Source organism: Haliotis asinina, chromosome 15, assembly GCF_037392515.1.
Source record: "Haliotis asinina isolate JCU_RB_2024 chromosome 15, JCU_Hal_asi_v2, whole genome shotgun sequence".
NCBI classification, from domain to species: Eukaryota; Metazoa; Mollusca; class Gastropoda; order Lepetellida; family Haliotidae; genus Haliotis; species Haliotis asinina.
In genome coordinates, this window is record NC_090294.1 from 44,570,655 (window position 1) to 44,593,250 (window position 22,596).

A 22,596-nucleotide genomic window follows, 5' to 3' on the forward strand; every position below is an offset into this window, starting at 1 on the left:
GGTTAAAGATAAGGGTCAATTCTGTGAATGAAATGTTTGATGTGGATCTGGCAGACCTTTCTCGCAACAGTAAAGAGAATAAAGGTGTTAGATATTTGTTGGTAGCTGTGGACATTTTTTCACGCTATGCTTTTGTGCTTCCTCTAACCAACAAGAAACCAGAGTCAGTGCTGAAGGCTTTCAAAGATATACTGAAAACTAGACAGCCCAAGAAAGTTCGTGTTGATGGTGGCAGTGAATTCAAAGGTGCATTTCAGTTGTATTTAGAGAAGAAAAGCATCACTCTCACCATTGCACGGAATGAAAGCATCAAGAGCAATTATGTGGAACAGTTCAACAGAACATTAAAATCTTTGATCACACGTTATATGACTCACAACAATACCAAACACTACATGGATGTTCTGCCTGAACTAGTACACAACTACAATAATACTTTGCATTCTTCTCTACCCAATTTATCACCTGCTCAAGTGAATAAAGGAAATGACTTAAAAGTGTGGCAACATGTGTATGTCAAACCTTTGTTGAAACAGCTCAAAAGTAAAACCAATTATCATGTGAAGAAATTCAAATATAAAGTAGGTGATCTTGTTCGCATTCCATATCTGAGAAAACCATTCAGCAAAGAACTTGATCTGAAGTGGACACAAGAACTCTTCAAAGTAGCTCACCGTTTTAAAAGACAAGAAATTCCACTGTATAAACTCAAAGATTTTCATGATGAAATGATCAAAGGTACTATTTATACCAGTGAATTGCAGAAGGTCAATAAAGAAGATATTGAGTGGCAGGTGGAGAAGATTTTAAAGAGGAAGCGCATGAATGGAAAAACGTTTGCTTTGGTGCGATGGTTAGGTTGGCCAAGTTCCTTTGACTCTTACATGGAGGAAAGTCAGCTAAAAGACTTGTAATGAAGAAATACGTGTTTCTAAAGTCTTTAGACTCAAAGAAAGAATACTTCAAAGAGAACACACCATATCATTTTAGAGTGAAACTGAATTAAAGACTGGTGTTTGATGGATTCTGGGTTGTCTCTTTGACAGAGTTGAATTTTGGGAAACTGACTGATGTGAACAAAATCCAAGATCCATATGTTGATGTACTGTGTAACTTATGTGATAGTTCATTGGTAGGTGATAGTCAGTTACCTTTGTTGAGACACATTGATTTGAGAGAGGGGCCTAATTTTAAATTTGCTAGTGAATACAATATTCATGTCAAGGTAAAAAGAATCTCAAGACATTGAAATCTGTATAAAAGCAAATGATGGAGCTGCTCTTTCCTCACTCTTGACGGAAGAGACTCACCTCACACTTCACCTACAACGTTACCCTTTTACCAACCGTCAAGGATTCTTTACCTCTGTATGTCCCTGATTACAAGAAGATGGCAGAATTACTTTGAAAAACACATGACAATGAGTTCTCAACTGGTGAAAGGAAAAAATCAACCTTATGTCATTGCATCTCCTCAACCTGACGATTCATCAAAAGAAAAGTCAAAGGTCATCAAACTACAGATGACTTCTGAACCTCAAAGTGTTGTAGAGAGAGCAGGTGCCAAAGAGAAACGACAAAAGTCTTTAAAAAGAGCTGCAGGTGAGCTGGTAACCACAACCAAGAGGATACGAGTTCTGAAGTGCAATCCAGTGAAAGAGAACGATATCTTCAGTTAACACTATGGCGTTGCTGACAAGTAAAAGTTTTGAAGAGATTGTTCCTGAATCTTTAAACCTCTTTACCCTGCCACCTTTTCAAACCTGTGTTCAACAACACTACTTTGAAGATGTGCGTCCAGTGAGTGAAATTAATGATTCAGCACCCTTGGAATTCGAAATTTCTAATACTGGCAGTGACTACATTGATTTGAAGAGGACAAGATTACATGTAAAGGTTAAAGTCACCCATGCAGACAACAGCTCTTTGGTGGACAAGGAACACATTGCCCCTATTTGTCTGTTTTTGCAATCACTTTTCTCACAACTTTCAGTTTATTTGAATGGACAGTTGGTTTCCTCAGCTAATAATCACTATGGGTTTAAAAGTATAATGAAAGCCTTGTTGAATTTTGGAGCGGAGGCAAAGTCTACTCAACTGACCTCGCAGTTGTTCTATAAAGATACAAGTGAAGACAATGATGATATTGAATCAACAGACCCTGTGACAGGAGCTAACAAGGGACTATCGGTGCGTGGATCATTCATTGCTTTGAGCCAGGAAATGACCATGTCTGGTAATCTTTTTGAAGATGTGTTTGACATGGACAGACACTTGATTAATGGTGTAAACCTAACTTTAAAATTTTTCAGATCATCACCTGAATTCTGTCTTATGAGTGGAGTGGCAAACCAAATATTCTCTGTACACATTTTAGATGCTTACGAGGGTTGGTGGAAAAGTTCTAAGCCTCACTGTGAAAAAAAGTTACAAAGTCCACGTTTGTAATTTATTTTTCTACATAGTCCCCTTCCAAGTTCACACACTTTTGCCAGCGATACTGCAAGGCCCGAATCCCGGTCAGGCAGAAATCTTCTTCAGCTACCCTAAAAAAATCAGTCACAGCGGAAATGACGTCATCATTACTTGCAAAATGGCGACCGGCGAGTTCCTTTTTTCATTTTGGGGAACAGGTGGAAGTCAGAAGGAGCCAAATCAGGTGAATAAGGAGGATGGTCAATGAGTTCAAAGCCACAATCGCGGATTGTTGACATGGCCACCACCGATTTGTGAACAGGCGCATTGTCTTGGTGGAAGAGGACACCTTTAGCGATCATCCCTCGTCGTTTGGCTTTGATTGCTTCTCGCAACTGGTTCAGTAGATCAGCATACTATCTGCCTTTCCAGCTGAAGGAACAGACTTGGCTTTCTTCGGAGCTGGTGAATCAGGATGCTTCCACTGTTTTGACTGTAGTTTTGTTTCTGGTTGAAAGTGATGTATCCAGGTCTCATCCATGGTTACAAATCGTGCCACAAAATCATCGGGATCTGCTTCAAAACGACGCAAATTGTCAAGGGACGTCTGGAACCTGACACGTTTCTGTCCTGCTGTCAAGAGCTTTGGCACCCATCTTGCAGAAACTTTAGATATTCCTAATTCGTTGGTGATAATATGCTCAACCCTCTCATGAGAGATGCCCACTACACTAGAAATATGTCGAGTAGTCAATCGTCGATCATCCATCAACATATCCATCACTCGCGTGATGTTTTCTGGAGTGGTTGCTGTTGAAGGCCTTCCTGAGCGTGGGTCATCATCAAGGCTTTGTCTGCCACGCTTACATTCTGCAGCCCACTTCTTTACTGTGGAAAATGAAGGAGCATCATCCCCTAGAGTGGAGACCATGTCAGCATGTATCTGTGTTGGGGACATCCCTTTCTTTTGCAAGTACTTGATGGCTGCCCTGTATTCAGTTTTGTCCATTTCTGATGAGTTCAGAGGGTAGGTTTACCAAAAGAGCTGTAGTTGAGATAAATCTATTAGTACGTTTGTAGTTCTTGTGTCTATGATTCACTAAATGATTGTCCTCATTGGTGGCGAACACCTGTCTCTACCTGGTGGGGAAAAACCACTCAGACTGAGAACTTTTCAGCCAACCCTCGTATCTCAAAGTCTGCAGACTGAAAGTCAACCCAGCGCTCATTCTGGCTCACAACACCTTATTTGAAAGCAGCTCTAATGCCCTCTACCCATTCATCAAGTCTGATGTGAAGGTCACTAGCATTCCTGTGTCTCAGTTAACACATACCATTGACAATGTTTCGAACCCCATTGCTAACCAGTACACTGTTGGATTTGTAGACAGTAGCAGTTTCAATGGAAAATATGATGGAAATCCCTTTAATTTTCAATCTAGCATGATTAAAACTGTTAACCTGTATGTGAATGGAGTCAGTGTCCCTGGGACAGCCACCCCAGCTGACGATGCAGACACCTATCTGAACATGTTTGATAACTTGAAATATTGGAGACAAGACAGAGGAAACTTCATTTCAAGAGAGGAGTTCCTGCTTGGCAGTGCTCTTTGTGTTTACCATCTTGATGACATAGGCACTGACTATCTCAATCTTGTGAAATCAGGAAATGTGAGATTAGAGATTGAATTCAAATCTGCTGTGACTGAGACATTGAGCTGTGTCATCATGAGCGAAAGAAATTCCATCATAGAAATTGATAAAGCAAGGAATGTATACATTAAGTAAACAAGATGAAAACATCTGAACACTGAAGTGTGCCATACAATGTGACCCTGTCTTACAAAATCATGTCTTGGGTGTGTTTGCTAAAGATACCCTACCGGTACTCACATCGTCTATGATAAGAAGAGGGGTTGGACTTATTGTGAATACAGACATCAGTTACAAGAAAGGACGTCATTGGGTTGCTATGTATATTCAAGGAAATAGAGCAGAATTGTTTGATACCTGTTTGAACCTGTACATGGTGATGTATTTGACAGTTATTTAAGGTCATATGTTCAATCATACTCACATCGTCTATGATAAGAAGAGGGGTTGGACTTATTGTGAATACAGACGTCAGTTACAAGAAAGGACGTCATTGGGTTGCTATGTATATTCAAGGAAATAGAGCAGAATTGTTTGATACCTGTTTGAACCTGTACATGGTGATGTATTTGACAGTTATTTAAGGTCATATGTTCAATCATACTCACATCGTCTATGATAAGAAGAGGGGTTGGACTTATTGTGAATACAGACGTCAGTTACAAGAAAGGACGTCATTGGGTTGCTATGTATATTCAAGGAAATAGAGCAGAATTGTTTGATATTTTAGCTGAACCTGTACATGGTGATGTATTTGACAGTTATTTAAGGTCATATGTTCAATCATACTTACACAGTAGCAATCAGTTACAATCTGTAGACTCAAATGTATGTGGATTCTATTTCTTGTATAATTTGCTGTGTAAATTCAAGGCTAACTGGAGTTTTCAGCGTTTCCTCCACCAGTTTGAAGTGAAAAACGTCATTTGGAATGACATGTTTGTATCTTACTATATTTGTAACTATTTCAAATACTGTACCCCTCCCTGTCTCAATTGTTAATGACACTTTGCATCAATTTTGTATAAAGAATAAATTAACAAAAATAAAAATAGTTTAGTTTAAATCCTGTGATTGTTGTTTGTATAAAAGAGAAGTGATGTGAGTTTTGAACTCACTATTTTGATACACTGGAGGAATAAACAACACACCATGGGAGAAGGTACATGTCTGTTACCCTTTCATACACCCACTACAATATCTGTGGTTGGGGGATCCTCCAGCGGAAAAACAGTTTGGTGTGCACGTATGTTAAAACAGGCCAATACCATGTTTGATCCAGCACCCAACCTGATCATTTACTGCTATGCAGTATGGCAAGAAATCTATAGTGAGTTAGAGAGATCAATTTCAAATATTCGCTTTCAAAATGCACTACCTACGGAAGAAGAACTGAAATCTTACTCTCAAGTATCAGATCATCAATGTTTGATAATTTTTGATGATTACATGAGATCAATTTGTAAAAGTCCATTGTATTTAGATCTGTACACCACACTCTCACATCATCTGGGAATTTCAGTTATCAACATTATGCAAAGTGCTTACCCAAAAGGTGAATGTAGCAGAACAATATCACTGAATACACATTATTTTGTGTTGTTGTCCAACCCTCGTTCAGCACATGAATATAAAATTTTAGCATCACAAATATTTCCAGGACCAGCTAAATATTTTACTGAATCATTTCAAGATGCAGTAGGTGGAAAGAGATATGGTTATCTTGTTTTGGATGTTTCACCCTATGCTGATGAACAGTATGGACGATTGCGCACCGGGATATTCCCTGATGGGACATGTACAGTGTACCTACCAGGGATATAAGTTTGCATGAATTAAATATGCACATGTACAGTCACAACACACCATTTCACTTGTAACCTTCAAACTGAACAGAGGTATGGATGTTTGTGGACCATTTGAAAATTTTGATGTGGAGCCAGATTGTGCTGGAATAACAGGTCATTCACCTAATGGGGAGAAGTACAGTGATAGACTAAGGTCCTTCAACAGTTGGCCAGTTCAAATGAAACAGTCTCCTAAAGCAATGGCTGAAGCTGGATTTATCTACACAGGCAAGTCGGATAAAGTGTACTGTTTTAAGTGTAAACTTCGTGCATCTCGGTGGACACCAGAAGATGATCCTCTGTCTGAACATCTCAGACTGTCTCCTCACTGTGGCTATATCAATATGGTAGCAGCTCCTAAGACAAATCCTGAAGCATAGGAAATGGTGACAGTAATAAAAACCTTGTCTATTGGAAATCAAATCAGTTGATAGAGGAGCAGCAGTCCTAAAGCATCAACATGTGTGCACTACCTGAAAAGCATGCTCATTTTTTAACAGTGTTAACACAAGCTAATCCTGCACAGAGAAAAGCTATGCTGACTCATGCTTCATCTGAACAGTTCATGACAATTATTACACTTGTGTATAATATTCTTAAGGGAAACATTGAGGTTACAGACGAAAATATAACCAACCTGTCTCGTCACAAGAAGATCATTCGAATGTTAGTCAGCAAAAGTGTCAGCACACACAGGAAACGTGAGCTCATCAACGCGTACCATTCAATTCTACCTATTTGCATAAGGAGTTACCAAGCCTATCTGTCTACAGTACAACATAAGCAAGCCTATGATTCTTTTGACGAGAGAAAATTACCAGAGGTTGGTGTCCAAACAAGAGGAACAGACAGCTCAACAGACAGCACATCAGACAGCTCAGCCTCAGAAAGCGAATGAGACAGATGATGACACTTCACATCTGATGACTTACTCAGCACCACCAGCAGATAATCCTGTATGTAACAAGAAGGCTGAAGCACTGTTTCAAGTTTCTGACCAATTAATCAAAGACATTTCTTCTACCAAGACAATTGGTAAATTGGTGGCAATGTGGCTCTTTGTGAAAAAGAACATTTTGAAGGGACAATTACATGTAGATGAGAGTTTACAACTTGTGGTAGAGAAAGGGAAGGTGTTGAAAGGTTCAAACATTGTGGACTTGGTTCAGTTTTTCATCCTGTCACCTCAAAGTAGGCGTTCACCTGTGGGCTATAAGCAGTTTCTGAAACTATTAAAACGTTTACATGTACCCACTCAACTGATGAAAAAAAAACAAAAGAAAGACACAAGAAAAAGTGTTGAAAAGACTTTATACATGAAAACAAAAGCATCCAAAGGTGTTCCTGGGATGAGTAAATTAAAAAAAATTAGAATCATTTTATTGAAATGATGCTAGAACTGTATGTACTTTATTGAATAAAATATTGTTCTTATTCACTGTTTGTTTACTTGTGTATATGTAGAAACAGTGTTCAGATAGATTTACACAGTCATCCACTGGAAAAGTGTCTTCTTGCTGGGGTAGAAGTCACAAACACTGTTCAGATAGATCTACACTGTACAGGAAATGAACACAGTCATCCATTGGAAAAGTGTCTTCTTGCTGAGTACTGGTGTCTTTTGCTGTGAAAGTCAAATTGACATAAAACTCTTGTAGGTGCTGGGCACGAAACATGTCAGCCACTATGATCAATCTTCCAGCATGAACACATATGCGTCTTCTTTGTCTTCTTCCTTCTGACAAGACACTTGTCAGTATGTGTCACCTGTGACAGGTATTTTACTCTGCAGTATACACAAATAGAAAGTCCTTGTTCATCTGCTCCATTTGCATCAGTAGATAAATACCCCTGACAGTTATTGCACAGATGTGTTGTCTGAATCATCCTGTAAAACAAATCAAACACACATAGTAACACAGAATACAAACATGATTAAATGAACATACATTCTAAAACACAAAACAGAAACCAAAATACATTTAAACCATATTATCATTATAATCGTGTAGCTTACTTGTGAAACTTGTAATTTCACTGAAGATTTTCTTGCAGACACTGTGTGCATCTATTCAGTTGGTGAATACCCATAAGGTACACTATGAATACCATCATGTAATAAAAAACGTTTGTTGTCTATGGATGTCAATGCCACTTTGGTGTGTTTTTGTGTGTACATAGTGTTATTGTGTGACTGAATCAGATAATAAGAACAGGAGACTGCTTTATAGTCAAAGAGACACTGTTTAAACATCTCATGTCTGAGAAATTTCTTGATGACTGATTTTTTACTGCCTTTGGCTGTTTTCTTTTCAATGCCGTCTTTGTTTTTATCAAAAAAGAGTACATATTTGCCTTTAACCCACAAAATTCTAAGATTATGTTTCCACTTGCTTCATCTTTCATCTTGCCTGTCACCTTCCTATTCAGATCGGAATAGAGTCCTTTTGAGTCATTGGGTACATAATTGGAAGTATCAAAGAGATGCAAATTCTGCTTCATGAATGCATAAGGATCCATAAGGGGTTCTTGAGGAGAGGCATGGACTTGCATAAAGAGACTGTCAGTGTCTGTCATGAGCAAATCTAAATGTTCATGACCATACTGGGTTTGCATGATATTGTAGTAAATGTCATAAATTTGATATTTGGCCAAAACCAAAATGGTGAAACCAACAGTGATGGGTTGATCTAAATGTACACTTGTCTTTTCTAATTCAACAGCAACCACCTCATCTGAATAAATTTTGTCGTGCTTGAAATTGGTTTTTGCTGCCAGTTTTTGAAATCTAGGTCCTTGTGTTACCAACTTTGTCTTCTTCCTTCTGACAAGACACTTGTCAGTATGTGTCACCTGTGACAGGTATTTTACTCTGCAGTATACACAAATAGAAAGTCCTTGTTCATCTGCTCCATTTGCATCAGTAGATAAATACCCCTGACAGTTATTGCACAGATGTGTTGTCTGAATCATCCTGTAAAACAAATCAAACACACATAGTAACACAGAATACAAACATGATTAAATGAACATACATTTTAAAACACAAAACAGAAACCAAAATACATTTAAACCATATTATCATTATAATCGTGTAGCTTACCTGTGAAACTTGTAATTTCACTGAAGATTTTCTTGTAGACACTGTGTGCATCTATTCAGTTGGTGAATACCCATAAGGTACACTATGAATACCATCATGTAATAAAAAACGTTTGTTGTCTATGGATGTCAATGCCACTTTGGTGTGTTTTTGTGTGTACATAGTGTTATTGTGTGACTGAATCAGATAATAAGAACAGGAGACTGCTTTATAGTCAAAGAGACACTGTTTAAACATCTCATGTCTGAGAAATTTCTTGATGACTGATTTTTTACTGCCTTTGGCTGTTTTCTTTTCAATGACGTCTTTGTTTTTATCAAAAAAGAGTACATATTTGCTTTTAACCCACAAAATTCTAAGATTATGTTTCCACTTGCTTCATCTTTCATCTTGCCTGTCACCTTCCTATTCAGATCGGAATAGAGTCCTTTTGAGTCATTGGGTACATAATTGGAAGTATCAAAGAGATGCAAATTCTGCTTCATGAATGCATAAGGATCCATAAGGGGTTCTTGAGGAGAGGCATGGACTTGCATAAAAAGACTGTCAGTGTCTGTCATGAGCAAATCTAAATGTTCATGACCATACTGGGTTTGCATGATATTGTAGTAAATGTCATAAATTTGATATTTGGCCAAAACCAAAATGGTGAAACCAACAGTGATGGGTTGATCTAAATGTACACTTGTCTTTTCTAATTCAACAGCAACCACCTCATCTGAATAAATTTTGTCCTGCTTGAAATTGGTTTTTGCTGCCAGTTTTTGAAATCTAGGTCCTTGTGTTACCAACTGCATTGTTTTGTGTTTACGTTTATTCATACAGAAACGACCAAACACACAGTTGTTCATCAGTTTGTAACGATCTTTGTCACAATTGTCCTTTGCATTTTTGCGATTTCTCAAGTTCAGCTCCACATAGGGTTTCAACCACGAACCTTGGGTAAATTTTAAAACTCTGTGTATTTGCTTTAACACTAAACCATGATTCAAATACAACTGTAAGGTTTTGAAATGAACCACATAATGAGAACGATCTTTCAGTGTGCAAAAAGGTTTTCTACCAGATGATTTCTTTGGAAGTTTCTCCAATGGTCGTTTGTGGAAATGAGCCAGCAATTCTTTGTGTTTCTCTGAAAAACTGAACAGAGGTATGGATGTTTGTGGACCATTTGAAAATTTTGATGTGGAGCCAGATTGTGCTGGAATAACAGGTCATTCACCTAATGGGGAGAAGTACAGTGATAGACTAAGGTCCTTCAACAGTTGGCCAGTTCAAATGAAACAGTCTCCTAAAGCAATGGCTGAAGCTGGATTTATCTACACAGGCAAGTCGGATAAAGTGTACTGTTTTAAGTGTAAACTTCGTGCATCTCGGTGGACACCAGAAGATGATCCCTCTGTCTGAACATCTCAGACTGTCTCCTCACTGTGGCTATATCAATATGGTAGCAGCTCCTAAGACAAATCCTGAAGCATAGGAAATGGTGACAGTAATAAAAACCTTGTCTATTGGAAATCAAATCAGTTGATAGAGGAGCAGCAGTCCTAAAGCATCAACATGTGTGCACTACCTGAAAAGCATGCTCATTTTTTATCAGTGTTAACACAAGCTAATCCTGCACAGAGAAAAGCTATGCTGACTCATGCTTCATCTGAACAGTTCATGACAATTATTACACTTGTGTATAATATTCTTAAGGGAAACATTGAGGTTACAGACGAAAATATAACCAACCTGTCTCGTCACAAGAAGATCATTCGAATGTTAGTCAGCAAAAGTGTCAGCACACACAGGAAACGTGAGCTCATCAACGCGTACCATTCAATTCTACCTATTTGCATAAGGAGTTACCAAGCCTATCTGTCTACAGTACAACATAAGCAAGCCTATGATTCTTTTGACGAGAGAAAATTACCAGAGGTTGGTGTCCAAACAAGAGGAACAGACAGCTCAACAGACAGCACATCAGACAGCTCAACCTCAGAAAGCGAATGAGACAGATGATGACACTTCACATCTGATGACTTACTCAGCACCACCAGCAGATAATCCTGTATGTAACAAGAAGGCTGAAGCACTGTTTCAAGTTCCTGACCAATTAATCAAAGACATTTCTTCTACCAAGACAATTGGTAAATTGATGGCAATGTGGCTCTTTGTGAAAAAGAACATTTTGAAGGGACAATTACATGTAGATGAGAGTTTACAACTTGTGGTAGAGAAAGGGAAGGTGTTGAAAGGTTCAAACATTGTGGACTTGGTTCAGTTTTTCATCCTGTCACCTCAAAGTAGGCGTTCACCTGTAGGCTATAAGCAGTTTCTGAAACTATTAAAACGTTTACATGTACCCACTCAGCTGATGAGAAAAAACAAAAGAAAGACACAAGAAAAAGTGTTGAAAAGACTTTATACATGAAAACAAAAGCATCCAAAGGTGTTCCTGGGATGAGTAAATTAAAAAAAAATTAGAATCATTTTATTGAAATGATGCTAGAACTGTATGTACTTTATTGAATAAAATATTGTTCTTATTCACTGTTTGTTTACTTGTGTATATGTAGAAACAGTGTTCAGATAGATTTACACAGTCATCCACTGGAAAAGTGTCTTCTTGCTGGGGTAGAAGTCACAAACACTGTTCAGATAGATCTACACTGTACCGGAAATGAACACAGTCATCCATTGGAAAAGTGTCTTCTTGCTGAGTACTGGTGTCTTTTGCTGTGAAAGTCAAATTGACATAAAACTCTTGTAGGTGCTGGGCACGAAACATGTCAGCCACTATGATCAATCTTCCAGCATGAACACATATGCGTCTTCTTTGTCTTCTTCCTTCTGACAAGACACTTGTCAGTATGTGTCACCTGTGACAGGTATTTTACTCTGCAGTATACACAAATAGAAAGTCCTTGTTCATCTGCTCCATTTGCATCAGTAGATAAATACCCCTGACAGTTATTGCACAGATGTGTTGTCTGAATCATCCTGTAAAACAAATCAAACACACATAGTAACACAGAATACAAACATGATTAAATGAACATACATTTTAAAACACAAAACAGAAACCAAAATACATTTAAACCATATTATCATTATAATCGTGTAGCTTACCTGTGAAACTTGTAATTTCACTGAAGATTTTCTTGTAGACACTGTGTGCATCTATTCAGTTGGTGAATACCCATAAGGTACACTATGAATACCATCATGTAATAAAAAACGTTTGTTGTCTATGGATGTCAATGCCACTTTGGTGTGTTTTTGTGTGTACATAGTGTTATTGTGTGACTGAATCAGATAATAAGAACAGGAGACTGCTTTATAGTCAAAGAGACACTGTTTAAACATCTCATGTCTGAGAAATTTCTTGATGACTGATTTTTTACTGCCTTTGGCTGTTTTCTTTTCAATGACGTCTTTGTTTTTATCAAAAAAGAGTACATATTTGCTTTTAACCCACAAAATTCTAAGATTATGTTTCCACTTGCTTCATCTTTCATCTTGCCTGTCACCTTCCTATTCAGATCGGAATAGAGTCCTTTTGAGTCATTGGGTACATAATTGGAAGTATCAAAGAGATGCAAATTCTGCTTCATGAATGCATAAGGATCCATAAGGGGTTCTTGAGGAGAGGCATGGACTTGCATAAAGAGACTGTCAGTGTCTGTCATGAGCAAATCTAAATGTTCATGACCATACTGGGTTTGCATGATATTGTAGTAAATGTCATAAATTTGATATTTGGCCAAAACCAAAATGGTGAAACCAACAGTGATGGGTTGATCTAAATGTACACTTGTCTTTTCTAATTCAACAGCAACCACCTCATCTGAATAAATTTTGTCGTGCTTGAAATTGGTTTTTGCTGCCAGTTTTTGAAATCTAGGTCCTTGTGTTACCAACTTTGTCTTCTTCCTTCTGACAAGACACTTGTCAGTATGTGTCACCTGTGACAGGTATTTTACTCTGCAGTATACACAAATAGAAAGTCCTTGTTCATCTGCTCCATTTGCATCAGTAGATAAATACCCCTGACAGTTATTGCACAGATGTGTTGTCTGAATCATCCTGTAAAACAAATCAAACACACATAGTAACACAGAATACAAACATGATTAAATGAACATACATTTTAAAACACAAAACAGAAACCAAAATACATTTAAACCATATTATCATTATAATCGTGTAGCTTACCTGTGAAACTTGTAATTTCACTGAAGATTTTCTTGTAGACACTGTGTGCATCTATTCAGTTGGTGAATACCCATAAGGTACACTATGAATACCATCATGTAATAAAAAACGTTTGTTGTCTATGGATGTCAATGCCACTTTGGTGTGTTTTTGTGTGTACATAGTGTTATTGTGTGACTGAATCAGATAATAAGAACAGGAGACTGCTTTATAGTCAAAGAGACACTGTTTAAACATCTCATGTCTGAGAAATTTCTTGATGACTGATTTTTTACTGCCTTTGGCTGTTTTCTTTTCAATGACGTCTTTGTTTTTATCAAAAAAGAGTACATATTTGCTTTTAACCCACAAAATTCTAAGATTATGTTTCCACTTGCTTCATCTTTCATCTTGCCTGTCACCTTCCTATTCAGATCGGAATAGAGTCCTTTTGAGTCATTGGGTACATAATTGGAAGTATCAAAGAGATGCAAATTCTGCTTCATGAATGCATAAGGATCCATAAGGGGTTCTTGAGGAGAGGCATGGACTTGCATAAAAAGACTGTCAGTGTCTGTCATGAGCAAATCTAAATGTTCATGACCATACTGGGTTTGCATGATATTGTAGTAAATGTCATAAATTTGATATTTGGCCAAAACCAAAATGGTGAAACCAACAGTGATGGGTTGATCTAAATGTACACTTGTCTTTTCTAATTCAACAGCAACCACCTCATCTGAATAAATTTTGTCCTGCTTGAAATTGGTTTTTGCTGCCAGTTTTTGAAATCTAGGTCCTTGTGTTACCAACTGCATTGTTTTGTGTTTACGTTTATTCATACAGAAACGACCAAACACACAGTTGTTCATCAGTTTGTAACGATCTTTGTCACAATTGTCCTTTGCATTTTTGCGATTTCTCAAGTTCAGCTCCACATAGGGTTTCAACCACGAACCTTGGGTAAATTTTAAAACTCTGTGTATTTGCTTTAACACTAAACCATGATTCAAATACAACTGTAAGGTTTTGAAATGAACCACATAATGAGAACGATCTTTCAGTGTGCAAAAAGGTTTTCTACCAGATGATTTCTTTGGAAGTTTCTCCAATGGTCGTTTGTGGAAATGAGCCAGCAATTCTTTGTGTTTCTCTGAAAAACTGAACAGAGGTATGGATGTTTGTGGACCATTTGAAAATTTTGATGTGGAGCCAGATTGTGCTGGAATAACAGGTCATTCACCTAATGGGGAGAAGTACAGTGATAGACTAAGGTCCTTCAACAGTTGGCCAGTTCAAATGAAACAGTCTCCTAAAGCAATGGCTGAAGCTGGATTTATCTACACAGGCAAGTCGGATAAAGTGTACTGTTTTAAGTGTAAACTTCGTGCATCTCGGTGGACACCAGAAGATGATCCTCTGTCTGAACATCTCAGACTGTCTCCTCACTGTGGCTATATCAATATGGTAGCAGCTCCTAAGACAAATCCTGAAGCATAGGAAATGGTGACAGTAATAAAAACCTTGTCTATTGGAAATCAAATCAGTTGATAGAGGAGCAGCAGTCCTAAAGCATCAACATGTGTGCACTACCTGAAAAGCATGCTCATTTTTTATCAGTGTTAACACAAGCTAATCCTGCACAGAGAAAAGCTATGCTGACTCATGCTTCATCTGAACAGTTCATGACAATTATTACACTTGTGTATAATATTCTTAAGGGAAACATTGAGGTTACAGACGAAAATATAACCAACCTGTCTCGTCACAAGAAGATCATTCGAATGTTAGTCAGCAAAAGTGTCAGCACACACAGGAAACGTGAGCTCATCAACGCGTACCATTCAATTCTACCTATTTGCATAAGGAGTTACCAAGCCTATCTGTCTACAGTACAACATAAGCAAGCCTATGATTCTTTTGACGAGAGAAAATTACCAGAGGTTGGTGTCCAAACAAGAGGAACAGACAGCTCAACAGACAGCACATCAGACAGCTCAACCTCAGAAAGCGAATGAGACAGATGATGACACTTCACATCTGATGACTTACTCAGCACCACCAGCAGATAATCCTGTATGTAACAAGAAGGCTGAAGCACTGTTTCAAGTTCCTGACCAATTAATCAAAGACATTTCTTCTACCAAGACAATTGGTAAATTGATGGCAATGTGGCTCTTTGTGAAAAAGAACATTTTGAAGGGACAATTACATGTAGATGAGAGTTTACAACTCGTGGTAGAGAAAGGGAAGGTGTTGAAAGGTTCAAACATTGTGGACTTGGTTCAGTTTTTCATCCTGTCACCTCAAAGTAGGCGTTCACCTGTAGGCTATAAGCAGTTTCTGAAACTATTAAAACGTTTACATGTACCCACTCAGCTGATGAGAAAAAACAAAAGAAAGACACAAGAAAAAGTGTTGAAAAGACTTTATACATGAAAACAAAAGCATCCAAAGGTGTTCCTGGGATGAGTAAATTAAAAAAAAATTAGAATCATTTTATTGAAATGATGCTAGAACTGTATGTACTTTATTGAATAAAATATTGTTCTTATTCACTGTTTGTTTACTTGTGTATATGTAGAAACAGTGTTCAGATAGATTTACACAGTCATCCACTGGAAAAGTGTCTTCTTGCTGGGGTAGAAGTCACAAACACTGTTCAGATAGATCTACACTGTACCGGAAATGAACACAGTCATCCATTGGAAAAGTGTCTTCTTGCTGAGTACTGGTGTCTTTTGCTGTGAAAGTCAAATTGACATAAAACTCTTGTAGGTGCTGGGCACGAAACATGTCAGCCACTATGATCAATCTTCCAGCATGAACACATATGCGTCTTCTTTGTCTTCTTCCTTCTGACAAGACACTTGTCAGTATGTGTCACCTGTGACAGGTATTTTACTCTGCAGTATACACAAATAGAAAGTCCTTGTTCATCTGCTCCATTTGCATCAGTAGATAAATACCCCTGACAGTTATTGCACAGATGTGTTGTCTGAATCATCCTGTAAAACAAATCAAACACACATAGTAACACAGAATACAAACATGATTAAATGAACATACATTTTAAAACACAAAACAGAAACCAAAATACATTTAAACCATATTATCATTATAATCGTGTAGCTTACCTGTGAAACTTGTAATTTCACTGAAGATTTTCTTGTAGACACTGTGTGCATCTATTCAGTTGGTGAATACCCATAAGGTACACTATGAATACCATCATGTAATAAAAAACGTTTGTTGTCTATGGATGTCAATGCCACTTTGGTGTGTTTTTGTGTGTACATAGTGTTATTGTGTGACTGAATCAGATAATAAGAACAGGAGACTGCTTTATAGTCAAAGAGACACTGTTTAAACATCTCATGTCTGAGAAATTTCTTGATGACTGATTTTTTACTGCCTTTGGCTGTTTTCTTTTCAATGACGTCTTTGTTTTTATCAAAAAAGAGTACATATTTGCCTTTAACCCACAAAATTCTAAGATTATGTTTCCACTTGCTTCATCTTTCATCTTGCCTGTCACCTTCCTATTCAGATCGGAATAGAGTCCTTTTGAGTCATTGGGTACATAATTGGAAGTATCAAAGAGATGCAAATTCTGCTTCATGAATGCATAAGGATCCATAAGGGGTTCTTGAGGAGAGGCATGGACTTGCATAAAAAGACTGTCAGTGTCTGTCATGAGCAAATCTAAATGTTCATGACCATACTGGGTTTGCATGATATTGTAGTAAATGTCATAAATTTGATATTTGGCCAAAACCAAAATGGTGAAACCAACAGTGATGGGTTGATCTAAATGTACACTTGTCTTTTCTAATTCAACAGCAACCACCTCATCTGAATAAATTTTGTCCTGCTTGAAATTGGTTTTTGCTGCCAGTTTTTGAAATCTAGGTCCTTGTGTTACCAACTGCATTGTTTTGTGTTTACGTTTATTCATACAGAAACGACCAAACACACAGTTGTTCATCAGTTTGTAACGATCTTTGTCACAATTGTCCTTTGCATTTTTGCGATTTCTCAAGTTCAGCTCCACATAGGGTTTCAACCACGAACCTTGGGTAAATTTTAAAACTCTGTGTATTTGCTTTAACACTAAACCATGATTCAAATACAACTGTAAGGTTTTGAAATGAACCACATAATGAGAACGATCTTTCAGTGTGCAAAAAGGTTTTCTACCAGATGATTTCTTTGGAAGTTTCTCCAATGGTCGTTTGTGGAAATGAGCCAGCAATTCTTTGTGTTTCTCTGAAAAACTGAACAGAGGTATGGATGTTTGTGGACCATTTGAAAATTTTGATGTGGAGCCAGATTGTGCTGGAATAACAGGTCATTCACCTAATGGGGAGAAGTACAGTGATAGACTAAGGTCCTTCAACAGTTGGCCAGTTCAAATGAAACAGTCTCCTAAAGCAATGGCTGAAGCTGGATTTATCTACACAGGCAAGTCGGATAAAGTGTACTGTTTTAAGTGTAAACTTCGTGCATCTCGGTGGACACCAGAAGATGATCCTCTGTCTGAACATCTCAGACTGTCTCCTCACTGTGGCTATATCAATATGGTAGCAGCTCCTAAGACAAATCCTGAAGCATAGGAAATGGTGACAGTAATAAAAACCTTGTCTATTGGAAATCAAATCAGTTGATAGAGGAGCAGCAGTCCTAAAGCATCAACATGTGTGCACTACCTGAAAAGCATGCTCATTTTTTATCAGTGTTAACACAAGCTAATCCTGCACAGAGAAAAGCTATGCTGACTCATGCTTCATCTGAACAGTTCATGACAATTATTACACTTGTGTATAATATTCTTAAGGGAAACATTGAGGTTACAGACGAAAATATAACCAACCTGTCTCGTCACAAGAAGATCATTCGAATGTTAGTCAGCAAAAGTGTCAGCACACACAGGAAACGTGAGCTCATCAACGCGTACCATTCAATTCTACCTATTTGCATAAGGAGTTACCAAGCCTATCTGTCTACAGTACAACATAAGCAAGCCTATGATTCTTTTGACGAGAGAAAATTACCAGAGGTTGGTGTCCAAACAAGAGGAACAGACAGCTCAACAGACAGCACATCAGACAGCTCAACCTCAGAAAGCGAATGAGACAGATGATGACACTTCACATCTGATGACTTACTCAGCACCACCAGCAGATAATCCTGTATGTAACAAGAAGGCTGAAGCACTGTTTCAAGTTCCTGACCAATTAATCAAAGACATTTCTTCTACCAAGACAATTGGTAAATTGATGGCAATGTGGCTCTTTGTGAAAAAGAACATTTTGAAGGGACAATTACATGTAGATGAGAGTTTACAACTTGTGGTAGAGAAAGGGAAGGTGTTGAAAGGTTCAAACATTGTGGACTTGGTTCAGTTTTTCATCCTGTCACCTCAAAGTAGGCGTTCACCTGTGGGCTATAAGCAGTTTCTGAAACTATTAAAACGTTTACATGTACCCACTCAGCTGATGAGAAAAAACAAAAGAAAGACACAAGAAAAAGTGTTGAAAAGACTTTATACATGAAAACAAAAGCATCCAAAGGTGTTCCTGGGATGAGTAAATTAAAAAAAATTAGAATCATTTTATTGAAATGATGCTAGAACTGTATGTACTTTATTGAATAAAATATTGTTCTTATTCACTGTTTGTTTACTTGTGTATATGTAGAAACAGTGTTCAGATAGATTTACACAGTCATCCACTGGAAAAGTGTCTTCTTGCTGGGGTAGAAGTCACAAACACTGTTCAGATAGATCTACACTGTACCGGAAATGAACACAGTCATCCATTGGAAAAGTGTCTTCTTGCTGAGTACTGGTGTCTTTTGCTGTGAAAGTCAAATTGACATAAAACTCTTGTAGGTGCTGGGCACGAAACATGTCAGCCACTATGATCAATCTTCCAGCATGAACACATATGCGTCTTCTTTGTCTTCTTCCTTCTGACAAGACACTTGTCAGTATGTGTCACCTGTGACAGGTATTTTACTCTGCAGTATACACAAATAGAAAGTCCTTGTTCATCTGCTCCATTTGCATCAGTAGATAAATACCCCTGACAGTTATTGCACAGATGTGTTGTCTGAATCATCCTGTAAAACAAATCAAACACACATAGTAACACAGAATACAAACATGATTAAATGAACATACATTCTAAAACACAAAACAGAAACCAAAATACATTTAAACCATATTATCATTATAATCGTGTAGCTTACCTGTGAAACTTGTAATTTCACTGAGGATTTTCTTGCAGACACTGTGTGCATCTATTCAGTTGGTGAATACCCATAAGGTACACTATGAATACCATCATGTAATAAAAAACGTTTGTTGTCTATGGATGTCAATGCCACTTTGGTGTGTTTTTGTGTGTACATAGTGTTATTGTGTGACTGAATCAGATAATAAGAACAGGAGACTGCTTTATAGTCAAAGAGACACTGTTTAAACATCTCATGTCTGAGAAATTTCTTTATTCATACAGAAACGACCAAACACACAGTTGTTCATCAGTTTGTAACGATCTTTGTCACAATTGTCCTTTGCATTTTTGCGATTTCTCAAGTTCAGCTCCACATAGGGTTTCAACCACGAACCTTGGGTAAATATTAAAACTCTGTGTATTTGCTTTAACACTAAACCATGATTCAAATACAACTGTAAGGTTTTGAAATGAACCACATAATGAGAACGATCTTTCAGTGTCCAAAAAGGTTTTCTACCAGATGATTTCTTTGGAAGTTTCTCCAATGGTCGTTTGTGGAAATGAGCCAGCAATTCTTTGTGTTTCTCTGAAAATTCCTCAAAAGAGATATCATCATGAGTTGGAGCCATGGGGAAAGCTGCATGAGATTTGTGTAAGTGCGGAGGATACATCAAATCCACTTCCAAGATATACCCTGTGTCACTCTCTGTATCTATGGTGAACCAGTCTATGGAGCTGAACTCTGTGGGTTCAATGAATTCGTAATTTCCTATAGGGAGAGGTTGCAACATCACAGTGACATACAAAGAATTTACATCAAAGTAGAGAAGAGTGGAGGTGTCTTTTTCTGGATTAAAATCAGGCATGTGTTCATTGTTGCTCTCTGCATATTTTTTCCCAATGACTGACACACCACCACGAATAGAATTTTCAATGAAATTGTAAGTGTCTACATCTGTAAACAGATCAAGTTTAGCAGCAGTGATTTTCATCGCAGCATCTAAACAGAAACCAGGCATGGAATAGTAATGGCAAATGTCCAGTCCGTAGTCAGTTAAACAACCAGTTCTGAAGGTTTCAATAATATCCGTTAACAACAACACATCTACTGTCACATACAATCTCATGAAGTCGCTCATGGATTGACATTGAAATATTTGCCATAACTCATGTGCAAAAGCATAGTCATCATCACTGATGTTCTGCTCACTAAGGGAACTGTAAAAGACCTCTTTAGGACGCACGCATGTCTCCTTTAACGTTTCCCATGAATCCATATACACATAGGGAAATGGGAGTTTACGTGTTAGCATGTCAACATGTTGTGGAAATTGTTCTTGCAAATAAACAAAGGAATTCACTCCCTTCATTAACTGATTTTGGGTAAGGTCATCAAAGGAACTTTGTAAAGATTTATAGGAATCCAGAAAGACTAATCTATTGTCTACTGTAAAAAACAAAAATTGCTCTGTAGTGTGAGGTATGACAGCGATTTCACGATCCCCAAACGTCTGTGCTACCTCTAACAAAAGGTGAGCATCATAATGTTCCAGATTATGGAACATTACAATCACCCTTTTCTTTAACTGAAAACTGAGATTGCATTTGTTATGCAAGACTTGACGGAACTTTCCTGACAAATGATCATGATCCAACACTTTATCAGATCCTAGCAGCTCACCACATAACCCACAATGAGTTGTATTGGCTATGGTTGTTTTATCGTGATCAGTGAGTTGCATAGGTTTCACAGAATCAAACAGATTCATGATCTCATCGTATTCTTTTAAAATGTTTTCAATGAAGTGTTCTGCTGCGTTTTCACCTACATACGTTTGAATAGGTTTTGAATATTGCTCATCAGTACATACCACTTTGTAGGCATACCCACAAGGAACATGTCGATTCACACGAGAAGTATTGTTTCTTTCTCCTATTCATAAACTTTCAAAATCGACTACAATCAAAAACTTGGCTCTCTCTGTTTTGCTTTGTGACCTTAAACCAAACTGATAAACTGCTTCCTCTGGTTTCGGTAAAAAAACTCTTTGTGCTTTCTTATAACAATAATCTTTGTGAGCTTCTAACCTTCCCTTAGTAGTGTAACACCACAAACATTTTCTACAAACAAAGCTGGCACGGTGATTTCTTCCTCTGACTAAGCCATTGAAATTATTAATGAGACAGAAGTGTGTATTGGGCATGGAGTCTACATCCATGGTTTCCTTGTGACATTCCAAACCAAGAATTCCATCAAAATCATCTGGTTGTCTTTCTTCTGAAAGTAGCAATAAATCTATTTGTCTGTTTTCTTCTACATCCAACTCATTACTGATAGACATTGGATAGAAGCTACCCTCTTCAAAACCAAAGACGTTGATGCTCAAGTGGTTCAGTTGTTCAAAACGTGGAATTTGTTTCATAGTCATAGGGAAGGTAAACCCTTCTAGATTCAAACTGTCTAAATATTGAAGGTAATGAGTTTCTCGTTCTTTGGGTTGTGAAGCTGGGGTCAATTTGGCAAGAATGGATAAAACGAAACATAATTCATTGTTTTCATTTTTAATATTGGTAATACTCTTGCTATGTTTTGCCAGTGCTGATGGCAATGGGATGTAACTGCTGCCTTTAAATGGAGTGAACTTCACCACAGTGAGTTTCAAAAGAACAATGACTGAGACATTTAGTCCAGAATGAACCCCTTCATAATCGTCTAATGTTTGTAGCATTTTGTTCATGGCTTCTAGATATTGATCAATTAAATCATTACCATTGGTACCTATTTGCATCTCAGATCTGAAATAGGCTTCATGATAATTTGAATTATCATTTTCACTTGGTTTTTCCATTTTGATGTGCAAACATAAACTCCATTTAATTGACCTTTTTTCATTTATTTCCGATTTAAGAACGGAAATAACATCACTCTGTTCTCTGACTAGGGCTAGTTTAACTTTGTTGGCGTTGTTGTGAAATCAAGTTTATTCTCCTTTTAATATATTGGCTCCCACACTGGCAATGGAATGTGATCACTGTGGTACTCTGCATGGAGGGCCTATAGAACAACCTCAGGGAATCACTGGTAATGAAATAACGTCGATCGTTGCTGTCGCAGAGAAAACGTAACCTCCGTTAACCTTGCTGGTTTGTGATTA

General features: G+C 37.6%; 2 protein-coding genes across 2 annotated transcripts; both read left to right on the forward strand.

Moving 5' to 3' along the window:
- Positions 1-1,420: 1,420 nt before the first annotated feature.
- On the forward strand, positions 1,421-4,202 carry LOC137265034 (uncharacterized). The gene is made up of 3 exons (XM_067800359.1): positions 1,421-1,601; positions 1,993-2,235; positions 3,613-4,202. The coding sequence occupies exons 1-3, from the start codon at positions 1,421-1,423 to the stop codon at positions 4,200-4,202; spliced, it is 1,014 nt and encodes a 337-aa protein (XP_067656460.1).
- A 1,765-nt stretch (positions 4,203-5,967) lies between these two features.
- LOC137265035 (inhibitor of apoptosis protein-like) lies at positions 5,968-10,424 on the forward strand. Its single transcript, XM_067800360.1, has 3 exons — positions 5,968-6,261; positions 6,688-7,105; positions 10,231-10,424. The coding sequence occupies exons 1-3, from the start codon at positions 5,968-5,970 to the stop codon at positions 10,422-10,424; spliced, it is 906 nt and encodes a 301-aa protein (XP_067656461.1).
- The last annotated feature ends 12,172 nt before the right edge of the window (positions 10,425-22,596 follow it).